General features: G+C 36.5%; 1 protein-coding gene across 1 annotated transcript in view; it reads left to right on the forward strand.

The window, feature by feature from the left end:
- ANAPC1 (anaphase promoting complex subunit 1) overlaps positions 1-18,877 on the forward strand; it is a 190,815-nt gene that overhangs the window by 29,403 nt on the left and 142,535 nt on the right. Inside the window, exons 7-16 of the mRNA XM_007959412.2 lie at positions 1,251-1,396; positions 1,599-1,819; positions 2,963-3,172; positions 6,418-6,513; positions 8,586-8,676; positions 8,782-8,847; positions 13,793-13,927; positions 16,144-16,284; positions 16,907-16,967; positions 18,159-18,346. Coding sequence (XP_007957603.1) covers positions 1,251-1,396; positions 1,599-1,819; positions 2,963-3,172; positions 6,418-6,513; positions 8,586-8,676; positions 8,782-8,847; positions 13,793-13,927; positions 16,144-16,284; positions 16,907-16,967; positions 18,159-18,346 — 1,355 coding nt within the window. The remainder of the gene's footprint in view (positions 1-1,250; positions 1,397-1,598; positions 1,820-2,962; positions 3,173-6,417; positions 6,514-8,585; positions 8,677-8,781; positions 8,848-13,792; positions 13,928-16,143; positions 16,285-16,906; positions 16,968-18,158; positions 18,347-18,877) is intronic.

Consider the following 18,877-nt stretch of genomic DNA (forward strand, 5'->3'; position numbering starts at 1 on the left):
CTGTCAGACCGCAGCTCCGTATGTCTCCTTTTTTTGGTATTTTCACGCAAATTCTTCTGCTAGTTGGGGTTTAGTCCAATTCTGTATCCTTCCCTTTAAGGCTCAGGGGTCCAAGATTACCTTCTGTGTTTGTGTTAATTGGTTTCCTTTTTCTTTGTTGAAGAGGATCTTTGCAATCCTTCTGCCTAGTCCGCCATCTTGCCGGAACTCTAAACGTACATTTTTTGACCAATTTTGGTTTTCGGGTTTTATCATAAGTCCATATTTTGAAATACCAGTGATGCTTCTGTCTTTTATATCTGGTTTGGTGAACTACTATTTATGGGCTAAATCCAGTCTATAGTCTATGTTTATAAAGCTTACAAGATAAGAATGGTTTCTTACCTTTTTAAAGAGTTAGAGATAAAAATAAATATATGCACCAGAGTAAACATGTGGCTCATGAAGCTTAAAATATTTCCTTAGAGAAAACGTTTGTCAGCCCTATTCTGTATTACTTAAATTGGTAAAAATTGCAGGCAACATAAATAAATATGTAAGGGCTTCTGATGGAATTTTTTGAATAATATTTTATTATGACTTCGGAAATTCTTTATTCATGACATTACATATAAGATACAGGGTTCAAAACTGTAAATATAGTACAGTTCTTATTTTGCAAAAACATGGAAAGTGTCTATATACGTATAGACAAAAAGCTGTAAGAAAAATCCCTGAAATATTGAATGGATATTTTGAGATGATAGAATTAGGAGTGATTTTTATTTATTTCTTTATAAATACTTATTTTTATAAATCATGTTTTTATTTTTCCATATTTTAACTTAGAGGATAGCATTTAGGAGGTTGTCAAATAAGCACTTGGAAACATCCAGAAGAGAACTAGTAGAGAGTCAAACTTGGCAGAGTAGTTGATTGGAATTTAAAAATAAGTTGATTATTGAAGGAGTCATGGACCTTCAAAGATAACTTTTTACCTATGGCTTATTAATTTAATGGAGAATCAGCACAAATCTTGAACATTTAATTGGATGTATGTGAAATTGAAACTCGTACTGCCAAGTTTCAATTTCACATACATCCAAATGTTCAAAGTAAGTTTATTAAGAATTCAGGGTTAATTATATATTAATGTGTTTTGTGCCTAAATCGGCTTGATTTCTCTCTGTTAAGAATTGGAAGAATTCAGTTCATAAAGAAGTCTTGTAAAGTCTGTTGTTTTATACCTGATTTTCTGTTGTGTTTTTAAGGTCTTTTTGGTTCATCACGGGTACAATATGTTGTAGATCATGCAATGAAAATTGTTTTCCTCAATATTGACCCCTCCATCATAATGACCTATGACACTGTTCAAGGTTTGCATTCTGTGTGGGCTCTGCGGAGAGTCAAACCAGAGGTAAGGATAGAGGCAAGTCACTTGCCCTGAATATGAAAGAGTGTTTGGTACTGAAAACTTCATATATTTTTGGAAGAATTATTTGTGGTATAGATGGAGCTTTTTAAGATAAAATAATTTTGGTAACCTGTTTTCTCAGAAGGAAATGATCCTTTTAATCTAATTAGAAGTTTTTTTCCCCTCCTCTTTATTTTGACTTAAGGAAGAGAATGTTGTTCTAAAGTTCTCTGAACATGGGGGAACCCCACAAAATGTGGCCACTAGCAGCTGCCTCACAGCTCACCTCAGAAGCCTCTCCAAAGGAGATTCTCCTGTGACTTCACCTTTCCAGAATTACTCCTCCATTCACAGCCAGAGCCGTTCAGCCTCATCACCCAGTCTTCACTCTCGTTCACCTTCTATTTCTAACATGGCAGCTTTAAGGTGGGAATTAAATGTGGAAGTGTAAAAAATAAGATACCTTATATTCTGAGTTTCTCTTCCATTTTGAAGGATTTAAAAACTCTGTTAATAGCTCTTGTGTATTTTTAGGGAAAATTGCCATCATCCTTTACTTCCAAATTTCTTTGCCACTTTTCTTAGTGATCCCTCCTTGGGGTTCTGAAGCAGTATCTCTGCGGAGGTAGATTGCCCAACCTTCCTTCCGGAGGGTGGCTGGGGGGTTTGAACTGCCAGCCTTCTGGTTAGCAGTCAGATGCCTTAGGTACTATGCCACTAGACCTTCCACTTTTCTTTGATGAATCATATTTAGAAGTTGCTAATGCTTGTCTTTGTTGTTGTTGTTGTTGTTTGCCATCGAGTTGGCCCCAACTCATAGCGACCCCTCCTTGGGTTTCCGAGGCAGTATCACTACGGAAGGTTGGGCATTCCTACTTCCGTAGTGATACTGCCTTGGAAACCCAAGGAGGGGTCGCTATGAGTTGGGGCCGACTCATTGGCAAACAACAACAACAACAACAACAGATGCTTGTCTTAGGAACTCTGGTAGCACAGTGCCTAAGGCACTTGATTGCTAACCAGAAGGCTGGCGGTTCAAACCCACCAGCCACTCCTCGGAAGGAAGGTTGGGCAATCCTACTTCTATAATGATACCCAAGGAGGGGTCGCTATGAGTCAGGGCCAGCTCGAGGGCACATAACAACAGCAATAGCAATGCTTGTCTTAAGATTAGTTAGCTCATTTCTTATAGCTAAATGGCTGCAGTTTGGTGAATATTAATTGCAAACAATATTTTGGTTCTGTTTGTTTTGTCTTAATTTATACTTTTTTTTTAGTATATAGACACACACATATCTATATCTGACTGTGAGGAACATAGTTTAAACCTTTAAACTTAAGCAGCTTATTTTTCTGAGACAAAATGAACAAGAACTAAATTTTAGTTTTAAAAGAATGAATTCTTCTAACAAAAAATTTTAATATGAACCATGTAAGTAGCTACTTATAAAAGAAATTGTAATTCTGACTAGAATTATGGCACAAATGCTCTTCTGTACATAGAATATTAGAAAGTATGTTATATAAGCATGATTGTGATGGGCTCTCATCTTTTGTTTTTCTTGGCAGTCGTGCTCATTCTCCTGCCTTAGGAGTGCACTCTTTTTCAGGCGTACAGAGGTTCAACCTTTCAGGTCACAATCAGTCTCCGAAAAGACACAGTATTTCTCATTCTCCAAATAGTACGTCCAGTGACTCCTTTCTTGCACCAGAAACAGAGCCAATTGTTCCTGAACTTTGTATTGACCACTTGTGGACAGAAACAATTATTAATACAAGGTTTGGAGTGTATGTTTTTATATTTAAGAAATATGTTGCTAAAGGTCTTGGAAAATACTTGGTGTTTTGCTTAAATTGTTCTTTTAATGCTTAATTGTGATCAATTATTAATAGTTATAAAAATACTTGGAGGCTTTTTCCTTTTCAGTAGAGGAATATTAATGATGTTAGTTAAAGTGATCATAAAATATTCTTACTCTATTTGATATTTCTTCCATAACTTAGTACTAATGATTTCTCAGATTTGAGTTATTTGCTGTTTGGTTTAAGGAGAAACAACCAATTTCTGTAGACTAGGAAACTTGTCATTTTAGGGCATTTTTTTTAAGTTTTACCTTTACCCTAGTTGCGTGTTAGCTCTCCTTTTTGGAAAAACAGATCAGACCTCCCCTCTATGTGACCTTTCTCGTTTTACATTCTCTTTACTAATTCATTCAGTAATTAGCCGTATCCCAGTGTCTGTGCTAGGACTGTGGTTTAAAAGGCAAATAAGTCACTGTCCTGCTCTTGCAGGAGAGACAGCTGTCTGAAGGATGATGACATAAGGATGTACTACTTATTCTGCTGGTAGGGCATTGGAAAGATAAATAGGTATTTGCCAGGCAGGCAAATAGGGAAAGGCACAGTAGGCAAAGGAGCTCTGGTAGCGTAGTGCCTAAGGCACTTGACTGCTAACCAGAAGGCTGGCGGTTCAAACCCACCAGCCACTCCTTGGAAGGAAGGTTGGGCAATCTACTTCCGTAGTGATACTGCCTCAGAAACCCAGGGCGGGGTTGCTCCCAGTCGGGGCTGACTTGACTGGCACATAACAACAACAACAACAACAACAACAAAAACAACAACAACAGGCAGGGGTATCAGCAGAGGAAAAGTTCAGAAGTTTGAGTACATTGAGGAAGTTACAAGTACAAGTACTCTGGTTTGCACAGGGGGAAGGGAAAGGGCAGAGAAAGACAAGGCTTGAGAAAAGGAGATTGTACTATGAAGATCCCTTTTAGTCCTGTTCTGTTTCTGAAAAGCTTTAAGGCCTTTTATGGGGATTGTAAACTAAGGATAAATAACAGAGCAATAGGCATGTATTTGGGAGTTATCAGCTAATATGTGGTGATTGAGGGAAGAGGAGTAGATTAGAACTTAAGGAATATGTAGAGCCCAAGTTCATAGGAGTCTCTGGGCGGTAGGGGCTGCTTGTGGATGAGCTTATGGTTGCCAGAGTTCTGTTAACTCTCTAGAATTGTACGTGTGTTTATGTGTAGTGTGTAGGCATTTTCCTGATGGGAGGGTTTTAACATTCTTTAGATTCTCAGAAGGGTCTGTGACCCCTAAGGGACTGAAGTATTGGAAACTTAAGATTTTGAAGGTGGAAAGAACAAGTAACTGCTGTAAAGAGACAAAGCAAGAGAGGTCAGGTGGAAGGCAGTCGGGGATGTCATGGAATACAAGAAAAGAGCCTTTCAAGAAGAAATAGGTGCCAGTATTGCCAGAGTGTAGCACTAGGAGATGGGACAGAGAAGAGATAACTGGATTTGCAGTGAAGTCATTGGTGACTTCAGCCAGAGCAGTTAAGCCTGGAGGGAGTGACATGGGTGTGGGGACTGAGGAAGTGAACCTAGGCACATAAACTGTTTTAAGGCGTTTTTCCTTTGAATGAGGAATGTGAAACAAAACTAGCTAGGAGGGAGTCTCATGGTCAAGGGAGAGTTTTGTTTTTGCTGAACTATATTAAAGAAAAGTCTTCATGATATTTTTGCCCTTAAATAAATGCCACAGTGTGTGTATCTAACCACAATATCATTTTTACATTTAACCAAGGACTTAACAATAAGTCCTTAGTATCTTATATTCAGTTCATCTTGATATTTCAAGACTTTTAATGTAAGAGACTAGGCCACAAGAAATATGCTCATAGCAGGGAAAACATTGAAAATATATTGGAGAGAAAATGATTTTGATGGAATAAAGAGTCAGAAAGAAGCAGTAGTAGAGAGATTAGCTTTGGGGAAAGAAGTGCTTTGGTATGCAAATTCAGGTCAGACATATGGGTTAGGAGACAGAGCTCAAGCCTTACAGCCTCATTTTCTCTGAAATACAAGGCAAGTCTATGTTCTTAGAGGATGGGGCTAGGGGAGAGATAGAGGAAAGTAAAGATGTGAATACAGTGTTGAAGTGGGTGCTTTGTTTTTCTTCATATATAAAATAAAAATTTCCTACATTTACAAATCTTTTTTTTTTTTAATTTTTATTGTGATTTCAGTGAAAGTTTGTAGAACAAATTCACTTTCCATACAACAACTCACATACACTTTGTCTTATGACGTCGACTACAATTTGCTACAGCTACAGCTCTCTTTCCACTTCCTCCCCATAGTTAGCTCTTCCCTGTGTCCTTCCCTCCCATGCACTCCTGCCCCCCCAGCTGTCTCCCTGTGTATACACTGCCCTTGTATTCTCACATGATTGATTTCTCTAAGGAGTGTATCTGCTTAATGTAAATGTTCAGGTCATATGCCTGTCTTTTGTTTGACTGGAAGCCATGGGAGTGAGTTCAATTCCAGACCTGAAGGGCAACAAGGGGCCATAGTCTCAGTGGTTCCTTCAGGCTCTATCAGACCAGCAAACCTCGTCCTTTTTTTTTTTTTTTAATGATTTTGAGTTTTGTTCTCCATTGTTTTCCCACTTTATCCAGTATCACCTACAGACTAAAAATCATTTATCTTTAAATGCCTTTTTGGTAAGTTGAATATTGATATGTTGAAGATCCTTATTTTATAGAATTACGGTCATTTGCTCCATTCTGTAAAGAAGGGGTTTGGAATTAAAGGCATAGTTTACAAAACAGAGGAATGGGAGGAGGACTAATCTGAGAAGGAGAGAGAATAGATAAGACAGGTCATGTTATAAAATATCTGAACCTGTAAACCCTTTGGAGCATAGAAATTCAAGTTTCCATTGCTTTAGCAGTAGATAACTTACATAATAGGGAATTAAAAAGTCCAATGATAATGATTAAATTTGTGTTTTTCAAAATAAAGCAATGTGATAGGCTCAGAGACCTTGAAAGCAATCTTATAGATAATGAATTTTAATTTTTAAAAGTGTTTTTGTATTTTCAAGGTTATTGGTTGGCCCAGATAGTTTTTAGATTTCTTGAAGAATATTCTCGAAGACTTTAATAGTTACTGTGGTAGATTTTTGGGCTAGTGCTGACAATTACCTTATTAACCTTATTAATTTAACTATTGCAGAGAGAAAAATTCACAGGCCTCGAAAGTATTCATTACATCTGACCTATGTGGACAAAAGTTCTTGTGCTTTTTAGTAGAGTCCCAGCTTCAGTTACGGTAAATACATGTACTTTCCATTGATTCTCTGTAAATAATGTAGGCTGTTTCTCTTTTTTAAAAATACTTTTCTTTCTAAAGCAACTTTATCGAGAAATAATTTACGCATCATAAGATTGACTTGTTGTAAGTATATAATTCACTGATTTGGAGTAAATTTATTGAATATTGCAGCTATTACCACAATCTAAGAAGGTCTGGTGGCATAGTACTTAAGACATTTATTTTACTATTAACCAGAAGGTTGATGGTTCAAACCTACTTCGCAGAAGGAGAATAAGGCAATCTACTTCTGTAAAGATTCACCAACTTGGAAACCCACTGGGCGTCCCTGTGAGTAGGAATCCACTCAGCGGCAGTGGGTATTATCACAATCCAGTTTTAAAACATTTCTGTCTCCTTAAAAAAGATCCTTTTTATCCATTTGCAGTCAACCTCTGTTCCCATTACTAGCTCCAGGCAGCCACTTATCTGCATTCTGCATACATAGGTTTGCTTTTTCTGGACATTTTAAATGGATAAACTTAATGCCATATATAGTTTTGCTTCTAGTTTCTTTGATTTAGGACAGTGTTTTTAAGAATCCACCATATTGTAAAATGTATGAGTACTTCATCCCTTGTTCTATAGTATATGTCACATTTTGTTTATCCATTCATAAGTGGATGGACATTTGGTTTGTTTGATCATTGCAAATAATGATGCTGTGAACATTTGATATACAGTTGTCCCTTGGTATCTGTGGGGGATTGATTATAGGGCATCCCTTTCCTCTAGAGATACCAAAATCTGTGGATGCTCAAGTCCCTTATATAAAACGGTATACTATGTGCACACATCCTCCTGTATACTTCAAATCATCCCTTGATTACTTGTACTAGCCAATATAATGTAAATGCTGTGTAAACAGCACTTTATGCTCCCTTAGCCTTTGAGGGATTGTATTGACCACATAATTGCCCCTCACCCCCCAGGAGTGTTTTTGATCCTTGGTTGGTTGAATTCATGGATATAGTACTTGTGGATATGGAGGGCTGACTCTATAGTTTTCATTTTTGTTGGGTAGACACCTGGGAGTGGAACTCTTGGTGTCAATTAGTAAATTTATGTTTAATTTTTTAAGAAACTGCCAATCTCTGTTCCACATAGGCTGCATTGCATTACTTTATATTTCCACCAGCAATGTATGAAGTCTCTAATTTCTTTTTATCTTTAGCAACATTGGATATTATGAGTCTCTTTGATTGTTGCCCTTCTAGTGCTCATGAGGGGTATTTTATTGTGGTTTTAATTTGCATTTTCCTAATGATGTTCAGCATTTTCACATGTGCTTGTTGTTGTTGTTGTTATGTGCCGTCGAGTCCTCCTTGGGTTTCCGAGGCAGTATCACTATGGAAGTAGATTGCCCCATCTTCCTTCCGAGGAGTGGCTGGTGGGTTTGAACCGCCAGCCTTCTGGTTAGCAGTCAAGTGCCTTAGGCACTATGCTACCAGAGCTCCATTTATCTTACTAGATGAAATGTCTAATCACGTCTTTTACCCATTTTTAAAAATTCTATAATTTTATAATTGTAGACTACAGGCAGTTGCAAAATAGTACAAAAAGGTGCTGTGTACCCTGCACTCTTTTCTTCCAAGGAACGACATCTTACATTACTGTAGTACATTATCAAAACCAGGAAATTAACATCAGTAAAATCCATACATGTTATTCATATTTTGTTAATTTTATGTGTACCCATTTATGTGTGTATAGTTCTGTGTGATTTTCTTACATGTGTACATTTGTGTAGACACCACTGTAGTAACTTATAAAACTTTTCTGTTACCTCAACGATCTTCATGTTACCCCCTTTATACTTTACCATCCCTCCATCCTGGCCCTAATCCCTGGCAATTACTCATCTGTTCTCCATCTCTATAATTTTGTCATTTAACAAAGGTATATAGATGGAATCATACGGTATACACCTTTTTGAGGCTGTCTTTTTACACTCGGCTTAATGCTTTTGAGATCCTTATAGGTTGCTGCATATATCAATAATTTGTTTCTTTTTTCATTTTAATATATAGCTGTGTGAAGTTTCAAGAGAGTAATGATAAAGCCCAGCTCATCTTTGGCTCTGTCACCAACATACAGGCAAAGGATGCAGCCCCAGTGGAGGTAAATGCAGGCACTTTTCTTGATAAGTTAAAAATTACTGTTTTTCATTACAAAAATTTGTTAACTTTGTCCAGATTCAAAAATGATTTTTTTTTTGTCCTGTAGAAAATAGATACCATGCTGGTCCTGGAAGGTAGTGGAAACCTGGTGCTATACACAGGAGTGGTTCGGGTTAGTATAATAAGTAATGTAAAATGCTTTTAATAGCACTACCTCCTTAATTATTATTTAATGTTATTTTAGTTTGATGTTTAAAATTTATTACCTGATGTCTGCAGGATTTGACAGAAGATTTTTTTTTTTTTAATTGTGATTTGGTTGAAAGTTTACAGAGCAAATTCATCTTCCATACAGCAGTTCACATATACTTTGTCTCATGACATTGACTGCAATCTCATACAATGCAGCAACTCTCCTCCCACTTTCTCCCCATAGCCACCTTCTCCCTGTGTCCTTCCCTCCCATGCACTCCTGCCCCCTGAGCTGTCTCCGTGTGCATAAAGAGCCCTTCTTTCTCCCATGATTGTTCTCTCCAAGGAGTGCATTCACCTCAGGTAAATGTTCAGCTCATATGCCTATCTTTTGTTTGGCTGGAAGCCACAGGAGTGGGTTCAATTCCAGACCTGAAGGGTAGATAGGGGCCAAATAGTCTTAGGGGTTCCACGAGGCCCTATCAGACCAGCAAACCTGGTCCCCCCCCCTTTTTTTTTTTTTCTGATTTTGAGTTTTGTTCCACATTGTTTTCCCCCTCTATCCGGGATCTCCTGTATAGATCCCCGTCTGAGTGGTTGACTGTGGTAGCCTGGTACCATCTAGTTCTTCTAATCTCAAAGTTGTATGGGCTTGAGGATCGCATGGTATACCTACTAGTCCCTTGGACTAATTGTTTCCATGTGTCTTTGGTTTTCTTCATTCTTCTTTGCTCCGGACAAGGAGAGACCGACCCATCGTTGTGTCTAGATGGCTGCTTGCAAGCTTTTAAGATCCCAGTCACTACTTGCCAAAGTAGGATGTGGAACAATGTTTTTGTGTAATATGTTATGCCAGTTGAGCTTGATGTCCCCAGGATTTGGCAGAAGATTTTTTTGAGTTAAAAATGAAGTCTAATTTAGGTTGTTCTAATTCAGAGTGCTCTAGTACCCACTACCACTAAATGAATTGGCAATGTGAACCTGGCACAAATGGGGAATTGTTAATAAGTAGGAGCCCTGGTGGCAGAGTGGTTAAAGCACTTGACTGCCAACCAAAAGGTAGGCAATTCGAATCCACCAGTTGCTCCATGGAAGAAACATGTGGCAGTCTGTTTCCATAAAGATTTATAGCCTTAGGAACTCTATGGGGCAGTCCTGCTCTGTCCTATAGAGTTGTTATAAGTTGGAATTCACTCGATGGCAGTGTTTTTTTTATTTTTTTAAAAAAAGGTTATTAAAATAAAGCTAGTTATCTGAATCTTTATAAAGAATAAGGTTTTATAATTGATGTATGGGTAGCTTTGGTAAGTACCAAGGTTCTTAAAAAGTTTTCATTATACTTAATGTGTAATGTGTTAATTCCTTTTTTTTTAAACATTTGTACAGTTTACATACGGAATAGTGTTAAATTTATGAAGTTAAATGATCAAATACAAATACAGACACACAATTTGAAGAACACTAATGAAGTGAGCATTCATATAATCTTTACCAGGTTAAGGAATAGAATATTGCCAGTATCTTTATAGTCCTCTGTGTGTTCTTCCCTTATTTTGTTCCCAGAAACAGACAGTCCTGACTGTTGTGATAAATCAGTCTTTTATTTTTCTTAGTTGTTTTTGCTATTGTGTATATATATATGTATATATATCACTAAAGAACAATTTGTTTAGTCTTGTTTTTTTAACTTTTATATAAAAGCATTGTACTGTGTACTCTGACTTGTGTATTTTGCTCAACTTTATGCATTTTTAATTTTTTTTTAACTTTTTGTGGTTTGGATGAAATTTTATAAAGCACGTTCATTGTACATTCAACAGTTCATACACATTTTGTTTTGCAACACTGGTCACATTCCCCACTGTGTAACATCTTAACTCCCACTACCTCCCTGTGGTTACTCTTTTCTCTGTGTCTTTCTTGCCTATGCAAGAAACTGCCTTCATTTCTCCCTATGCAAATACTGCCCTTCTGATCTCCCAGGGTTGATTGTTCTAAGGATTATATCTCGCTAGTGTAGCTGTTCAGCTTGCAGGCCAGCGTGTTGTTTGGCTGCAAGTTAAGCCACGGGAGTGAATTCAATTCCAAGCCCAAAGGGTGACTCAGGGCCATAGTTTTGGGGCTTTCACTAGTCTCCATCAGACCAATAAACCTGGTCTTTTTTATGATTTTGAGTTTTGTTCCACATTTTTCTCCTACTCTATTATAGGATAGAGTAGTAAGACAGCAGTAAACCAGCCCCAAGACTGGGGGAAGGCAAGTGTTTGTGTGTGTGGAGGTACGCTGGGGCAAGGCTGCAGTAAGCCAGCCCTGGGACCAGCGGAAGGAGGGTGTTTGTGCCCTGGGGACAGGCTGGGTAAGCAAGCAGGGCGGGGGAGAGCAAGAAATGAGCAGAGCAGTTTGGAAGTAAGATGAATGTGTTGTAAGTTGGGGAGTACCTGTATTCTGTTTTGTTGTTCTGTATGCCCATCTTTATGCCACTACCACAGTTACTTGATTATTACAACTTTGAAATATGTCTTCAAATCATGTGATGTAGTCTCTTAATTTTGTTCTTCTTTTTCAAAGTTGTTTTGGGTATTCTAAACTCTTTGCATTTCCATCTGAATTTTAGAATCATCTTGTCCCTTTCTTAAAAGAGACTGCTGGAAATTTTTTTTTACTCTTTTATTTAAAAATAACTTTTAATTCATAGGAAGTTGCAAGAATAGTTCAAAAGATGCCTTCTATACTTTTTATGCAGTTTCTCTTGGTGGTTCCATTTTATGTAGCTAGTATAATATTAAAACTAGGAAATTGTTGTTGGTATGATGTGTTTGTAGAGTTTTATGCCATTTTATCACATGTACATTAGTGTGCTCACCATTGTAATCAAGGTACCAAACTGTTCTATCACCATAAAGCTTTCCTTTAAGATCCTACTTTTACAGTCACGCCCAGCCCCTTCTGCTGATCATCCCTAACTCCTGGTACCTACTATGCTCTATAATTTTGACATTTTGAGAATGCTATATAAATGGAATTATACAGTATGTGGCATTTTGTGATGAGCTCTTTTTAATCAGTGTAATGCCCTTGAGATCTGTCCAAGTGTTGTGTATATCAGTAATTTATGACTGAGTAGTTAGAATTCCACTGGGTGGCTGTACTATAGTTTAACCATTCTCCTATTGAGGGATATTTTGGTTGCTTGCTGTTACAAATAAAGCAGAATTATTGATATGTTAGGGTTTAAATCTGCCATTTATTGTGTTCTATCGATCTATAGATTTTTGACCTTTCAGCAGTAGTATGCTATCTTACTGCTGCTTTCTTGTGCATTTTGAAATGTGATAGCATATGTCTTCCACCTTTGGCTTCCTTTTTCAAAATTTTTTTGGCTCTTTATTCCTTTGTTTTTCACATATCATTGTTAATTAGCTTATCAACACTTACAAAAATACCGCTGAGATTTTACTGTAAGTGCATTGAATTTATGAATCAATTTGATGAGACTTCACATTAATAATACTGTTTTTATTCATCAGTATAATTTAACTGTTTCTCAGAGTCTTTGATTTCTTTCACTGGTGTGTTACTGTTTTTAATTTATAGTTCCTGCACATACTTTGTTGCATTTATATGTACATATTCCATTGCAATTGGTGCTATTGTTGGTGGTACTTAAACTATTTTCAATTCCAGTTGTTCATTGGTAGCATATAGAAACACAGTTGATTTTGATATGTTGACCCCATAGATACCTTGTTGAACTTACTTATTTTAATAGCATATATTTTTTTTTTAAATTGTGATTTGGGTGAAAGTTTACAGAGCAATCTAATAGCTTTTTAAAATAAATTCTTCAGGATATTTCTATATAGATAATCAGGTCATTTATGAATAAAGCCACTTTTACGGTTTTTTTTGAAATATGTGTTTTTGCTTTTGATTTCATTAATTTCTGCTCTTTTATTGTTTTCTTCCTTCTACTGTTTTTTTGTTTTTTTCCTACTTCCTTAGGTGTAAGCTTTGCTCATTGATTACAGGCCTTTTTTCTAATATGTAATTGTTGTTGTTGTTATGTGCCATTGAGTCATATCCTACTCATGGCGACCCCGCCTTGGGTTTCTAAGGCAGTATCACTACAGAAGTAGATTATCCAGCCTTCCTTCCGAGGAGTGACTGGTGGGTTTGAACCGCCAGCCTTCTGGTTAGCAGTATAAATTTTCTTCTTAGCACTGCTTTATCTGCATTCAGCAAATTTGATAGTGTATAATTTTATTTTTATTTGAATCAGTGTATTTCCTTTTGACTTCTTTTGTTTTCACATCAGATTTCAAAACTATTTTGCTAAACATCTAGAATTTGAGGATGTTTTTCCCCTAACTATCTTTCTGTTATTAACTTATAACATGAATTTTCTTATATTTAGGAAACATAATTTGTATAACTTCAATTATTTTAAGTTTGTTTTAGTTTCTTTCACATACCAGAATATAATTTATTTTGGAGGAAAGTTCTGTATACTTGGAAGCAGTGTGTATTTTGCTGATGTTGGGTGGAGTATTTTATAAATGTCAGCATTTTATAAATTTAGTACTTTATAAATTTAGTCTATTTTGGTTGATAGTGTTGTTCAGTTCTTCTGCAATCTTGACAGTTTCTTTTTCTTTTTGTATCAATATCTGAGAGGACTTTTTATTGTGGATTTGTCTGTATCTCCATTATACAAGGTATTAACTCTAAGTTTTTGTCTTAGGAGATTTTAGTCATCTTTTAAAATATTTTATTACTATAGACAATCTATTTTTGTTTACAGTGTAAATTCTAGCATAAATTTTAAAATACTAAAGAAATGCATGCTTACATGTCTTAGCATTTTATTTAAGGATATGATATATTAAAACCAATATCATTTTTCCACTTGTTTGTATTGCTCAAAGGTGGGAAAAGTTTTTATTCCTGGATTGCCAACTCCTTCCTTGACAATGTCCAACACAATGCCTCGGCCCAGTACTCCACTTGACAGCATTAGTACTCCTAAGCCTCTTAGTAAACTACTTGGATCCTTGGATGAGGTAAGAAATGGATTAAGTGTTGTTAAAAATCAATATTATTTTAAAGGAATTTTATCAAATATTAGTTCTTTCCATAGCTAACTTTTTCTGTTTTAAAAATGACTAAATTGGAATTCTACCTAATACTTCTATAGGAAATGTCTTCAAACACAAATGATTCAGTAAACATATATTAACCTCTTGTGGTATGTGAGGCACTTTTTAAAAGTGATACACAGGATGAAAATGATACATTTTCTTCGATATGAGTCTCACAATTTACTTGGGTAGAATAGATGTACTGTCTGCATACCGAAAATGTAAACCCACTGCCATTGAGTCGATTCTGATTCGTAGTGACCCCCATTGGGTTTACAAGGCTGAAAATCTTCATGGAAGTAGATTGCCTCATCTTCTTTCTTCAGAGCAGCTGGTGGGTTTGAACTGCCGACCTTCTGGTTAGCTGCCAAATACCTTATCCACTGTTCCCTGAGAGCTCCTCACTGTCTGCATAAGGAATTATAATTTAAAGTAGACTGTTGAGACCTATGAATGAGGAACAAAAAGTACCATAGTAGATTAAATGATGATGGTAAGACGTATCTTGATGGGACATTATGGCAGAACTGAAGCTTCATTTCTGAGAGGCATAGCCATCTTGGTTTGGACCTTGAGGATAAGTAGGATATCTGTAGGTAGAAAAGGGCATCAGGGGCAAAAAGAAATCATTCAGGCATGAGAGCAAGAGAGTACAGAATATTTTTTATGCATATTCATATTTCTACCTCCTAGTGCACAGGTTAAGGACTCTAATCTATGGAATGAATGAACACTTATCAAAGTACAGGTAATCTTTTAGGTGAGGTAGGGGAGTGGGAGTTATTAATTATAAGATTATTAATAATATATTTTTTTTAGCATTTTCTCTGTGCTAGGCACTATTGTAAATGCTTTTTATATATTTAATCCCTAGGAAAACTTTATTGGGAAGATACTGTTATGATTCCCATTTTACATATGGGGAAACTCAGGTACATAGAGAGTACTAGTCTAAGGACATACAGCTAATAAGTTAAAGAGTCAGAGTGCTCCTAAAGGTTGAAAAGGAAGTTTTTATTCTAAGTTCTATTGCCAGAATACTACAGGTTTTTGAGGGAGGAGTAATAAATGTTAGATTTGTGTTTTAGAAAGATTTATCTTGAGATTAGGAGCTCTGGTGGCATAGTGCCTAAGGCACTTGACTGCTAACCAGAAGACTGGCGGTTCAAACCCACCAGCCACTCCTTGGAAGAAAGATGGGGCAATCTACTTCCATAGTGATACTGCCTTGGAAACCCAAGGAAGGGTCGCTGTGAGTCAGATCTGACTTGACAGCAGTGAGTTTGGTTTGGATCTTGAGATTGGAGACAGATTAATTAGACTCAAATTGTGTTGATTTATGTCAGTGGAGGACTTGCTAAGAAAGTCTTAAGTTAGGGTAGTCTACATGGAAATGAGGGGAATAACGTGAGAAGCCGTAGAGAGGTGGAAGTAATAATTTGTCAGCTGAATGGTTTTGTGCTGGGCTGGGAAGAGATGATGTGGAGTAAGACAGGTTTCTGAGTGACCTGGTGGATGCCCATACTTATTATGTTAGGAAGCTTGGAGAGGAGCAGGTCTCTCCTAGAGGGACATCTGAGTGCAGATGTTTAGGGGCCTGTTCAAGTGAAGATTAGTGGTAGAGAATATCTAGGCCCTGCTTTATTTTTTTTTAGCTTTGTACCTTCATGCCAGGACATTTGAAAACTTTCAGAAGCGGGGCTGGAGAAATATCAGACAGTTTTGACTAATTGGAAATAATTACATTGTTTGCATTGTCAGCCTATCCATATATGCCCCCCCCACACACCAAATTTTGCAAATGCTCAGCATAGATAAAGTGTAAGAATGTTGACCCCCTTACCTGTGGTTCCATTCTCTCTCAGATCTTGACCTCTCAAGGTCAAGTTGCCTCTACAACTTTCCAGTGCCATTGACCAGATGTTTTGGTGTTTTATCCATCTTTGCTTGTTTTCTAGGTGAATGTTGGTCTGCTTGCTGCAAGCTACTTTATTATAGCTGGATCAGAAATCACCTGTACATAAATTTTAAATCATTATATACAGTTGTTAATCATACATAGGCAAAAAAAGAAATAGTTACTTTTTTAAAATCAATTTCTCAAAAAATATTTGTACTGTATTGATGATTTTTTACAGGTTGTTCTATTGTCCCCAGTTCCAGAACTAAGGGATTCTTCAAAGCTTCATGATTCTCTCTATAATGAGGATTGTACTTTCCAACAGCTTGGAACTTACATTCATTCAATAAGAGACCCTGTTCATAACAGAGTTACTTTAGTAAGTATATTTTTAGAAAAGATTTAGTAGCTTCCCATTAAATATGGCTGTCATTTTACATTTGCCAGAATGCAGATTTGTCTGAGAAATGAAAACAGATACTCCTCTGTTTTGTAAATCTCTTGTCATGTGTCATTTTTTTGGCATTGTTTTATTTTTAATAACCTTAAAGTAGCTTTGCTTAAGTTTTTTAAAGTTGACTGTGCTACTAAGTTTATCAAAGACAAATGCTTGCTGTACCAGTTAAGTTGTATATTGACATTATTTTTGACCTTTCAATAATGTAAATCTCCCTACAAAAATAATTAAAAAAAAAGAGACTGGCAGCAAGGACAAAAAAAAGTAAGTTTTATATTACTTATGATGATTATTCTTAGTGTCTATGTAGAAGTTGGATACTTCTTATTGAAACAAAAATTTTGAAAATATTTTTAAAAAGAGCACAATTACAATTTTTTACATTTAGAAATATTCAGTTTTGTTGGAAAAATGTTGTAAGTTCTTCATTTATTTAACTTTGCTAAATTGTTTTGTAAAGCATCAGCTGTCCGTAAGACACTTAAAAGACTAAATGCAGAGATGCTATTTACTTTTCCTTGTTTGTTACCATTTTCTTCACTAGGAACTGAGTAACGGCTCCATGGTCAGGATCACTATCCCTGAAATTGCCACCTCTGAATTAGGTATGATTGAGATTTAGACTTCACTTTTGTATGTTCTCAGTTTGAATTTTAAGATTTGGAGTAATTACTGATATGTGTTAAATGTTGGGGTTTTGAAAATTTGTTGTTTTTAAAGCTAGGGGATTGAGATTGTCACTCTGAGGAGAAGCTGTAAAGAGCCAGGGAAGTGCTTTGTGATGTCTACTCCTGCAGGTTGGTTTGCTCCAAGCTGTGGGTGCAGGTGAAGGAGGCACTCATTTTGTTCCTCTGAAATTTCTTATGTTGTGCAATGTCATGTGATGAGATTAGAATATATGGGCATGCCTCTTGCAAGAAAATCTGAGAAACAAGGAAGGCTAAACAACTAAAATGTTTCTTGGCATATGTGATAATGTTTTTAATTCTAAAATACATTTTTCAATTCTTAGATAAATTGAAAACTTAACATGTTTACTGTAATTGAATAAAACTTAGTATTAAAGTCAAAATACTGTCCGAGGTATTTTAATAAGAATAGGAGTGTGCTTGAATTATTATTTAAATGTAATTTGGAAGATACTAGATGGTGAATGTTTCTAAACAGGGAATTATAGAAAAGAAATTGCAGAATTGAAAGTGTTTTTCAGTAAATGTAAGTGAAGAAAGCAATGTATAATACAAGAAAATTCATGACATCTATTTCAAAATGTAACTGTTAAAACAAGGCATTGGCAGATTGTGTGATTTCTGGATTTTTGGTAAGTAGACTAGAATGATTTTTTCTTTTTTTATTGAAAGTATTGTCATGTAGAAAAGTTCCTTTTAGACCTCGTATAAACCAAACCAAACTCATTGCAGTCGAGTTGGTAACTGTCTCATAGTGACCCCTATAGAGTTTTCAAGGCTATAAGTGTTTACTGAAGCAGACTGCCTTCTCTTTCTTCCTCAGAGTGGGTGGTGGGTTTGAACCACCAGCCTTTTGGTTAGCAGCCAAATGCCTTACCACTACATCACCAGAGGTCTCTAGACCTTGTAGAAGACCTTTTACCTTTGAATTCAGTAGTTGGTTTAAGTTTCAGATGATTGGCTAGGTAATGTTTGCATCCTGTTCTTCAGTGACACTTCCTCTTTTCATTGTAGTTGGCCTTTATATAGTGGTAGTTAACAAACTTTATTATTGAAAGGGGAAAAGAATAGGAAGCATACTAAAATTAATTTTTGCTTTTTATATAGTACAAACATGTTTGCAAGCAATTGAATTTATCCTGCCAAAAGAAATAGCAGTTCAGTTGCTTGTCAAGTGGTATAATGTCCACAGTGCTCCAGGAGGACCCAGTTATCACTCAGAGTGGAATTTATTTGTGACTTGTCTCATGAACATGATGGGTTATAACACAAATCGCTTAGCATGGACTCGAAATGTAAGTATGTCCATTTGTTTTTCTTCCTGAGTTACTCTGCTACCAGTGTAATGTTTATGTGATTGGTATTATAACATTCAAATCACTTTAATAATAACCTAAACCCAACCAAACCCATTGTCATTCAGTCGATTCTGACTCATAGAGACCCTATAGGGTAGAATAGAACCCCATAGAGTTTCCAATGCTATAAATCTTTATGGAAACAGGTTGCATCATCTTTCTCCTATGTAGTGGCTGATGTGTTCAAACTGCCAACCTTTTAGTTGGAGCCCATTGCTTAACTACTGTGCCATCAGGGCGCCTTCCTTGAATAATAAGTATACCTTATTCAAAATGCAAAAACAGCAAGGAGGCCACATGTTCTGACCTCCTCTAATCCTATAAGAGGAAGACAGGATTACTAGCAGTAACCCAAGGCCTATTCCTATAAGGCCAGACATGCTGCCTCCCTCCAGCTCTTTCTCCAACCGTTCCTCCCAAAGCACCACCACCTCTCTCCTGGGTTCGATAATTCGCTGCAGTGGCCAC

This window comes from Orycteropus afer, unplaced genomic scaffold, assembly GCF_000298275.1.
Source record: "Orycteropus afer afer isolate SDZICR_OR568_19922 unplaced genomic scaffold, OryAfe1.0 scaffold00017, whole genome shotgun sequence".
In the NCBI taxonomy this organism is placed as follows: Eukaryota; Metazoa; Chordata; class Mammalia; order Tubulidentata; family Orycteropodidae; genus Orycteropus; species Orycteropus afer.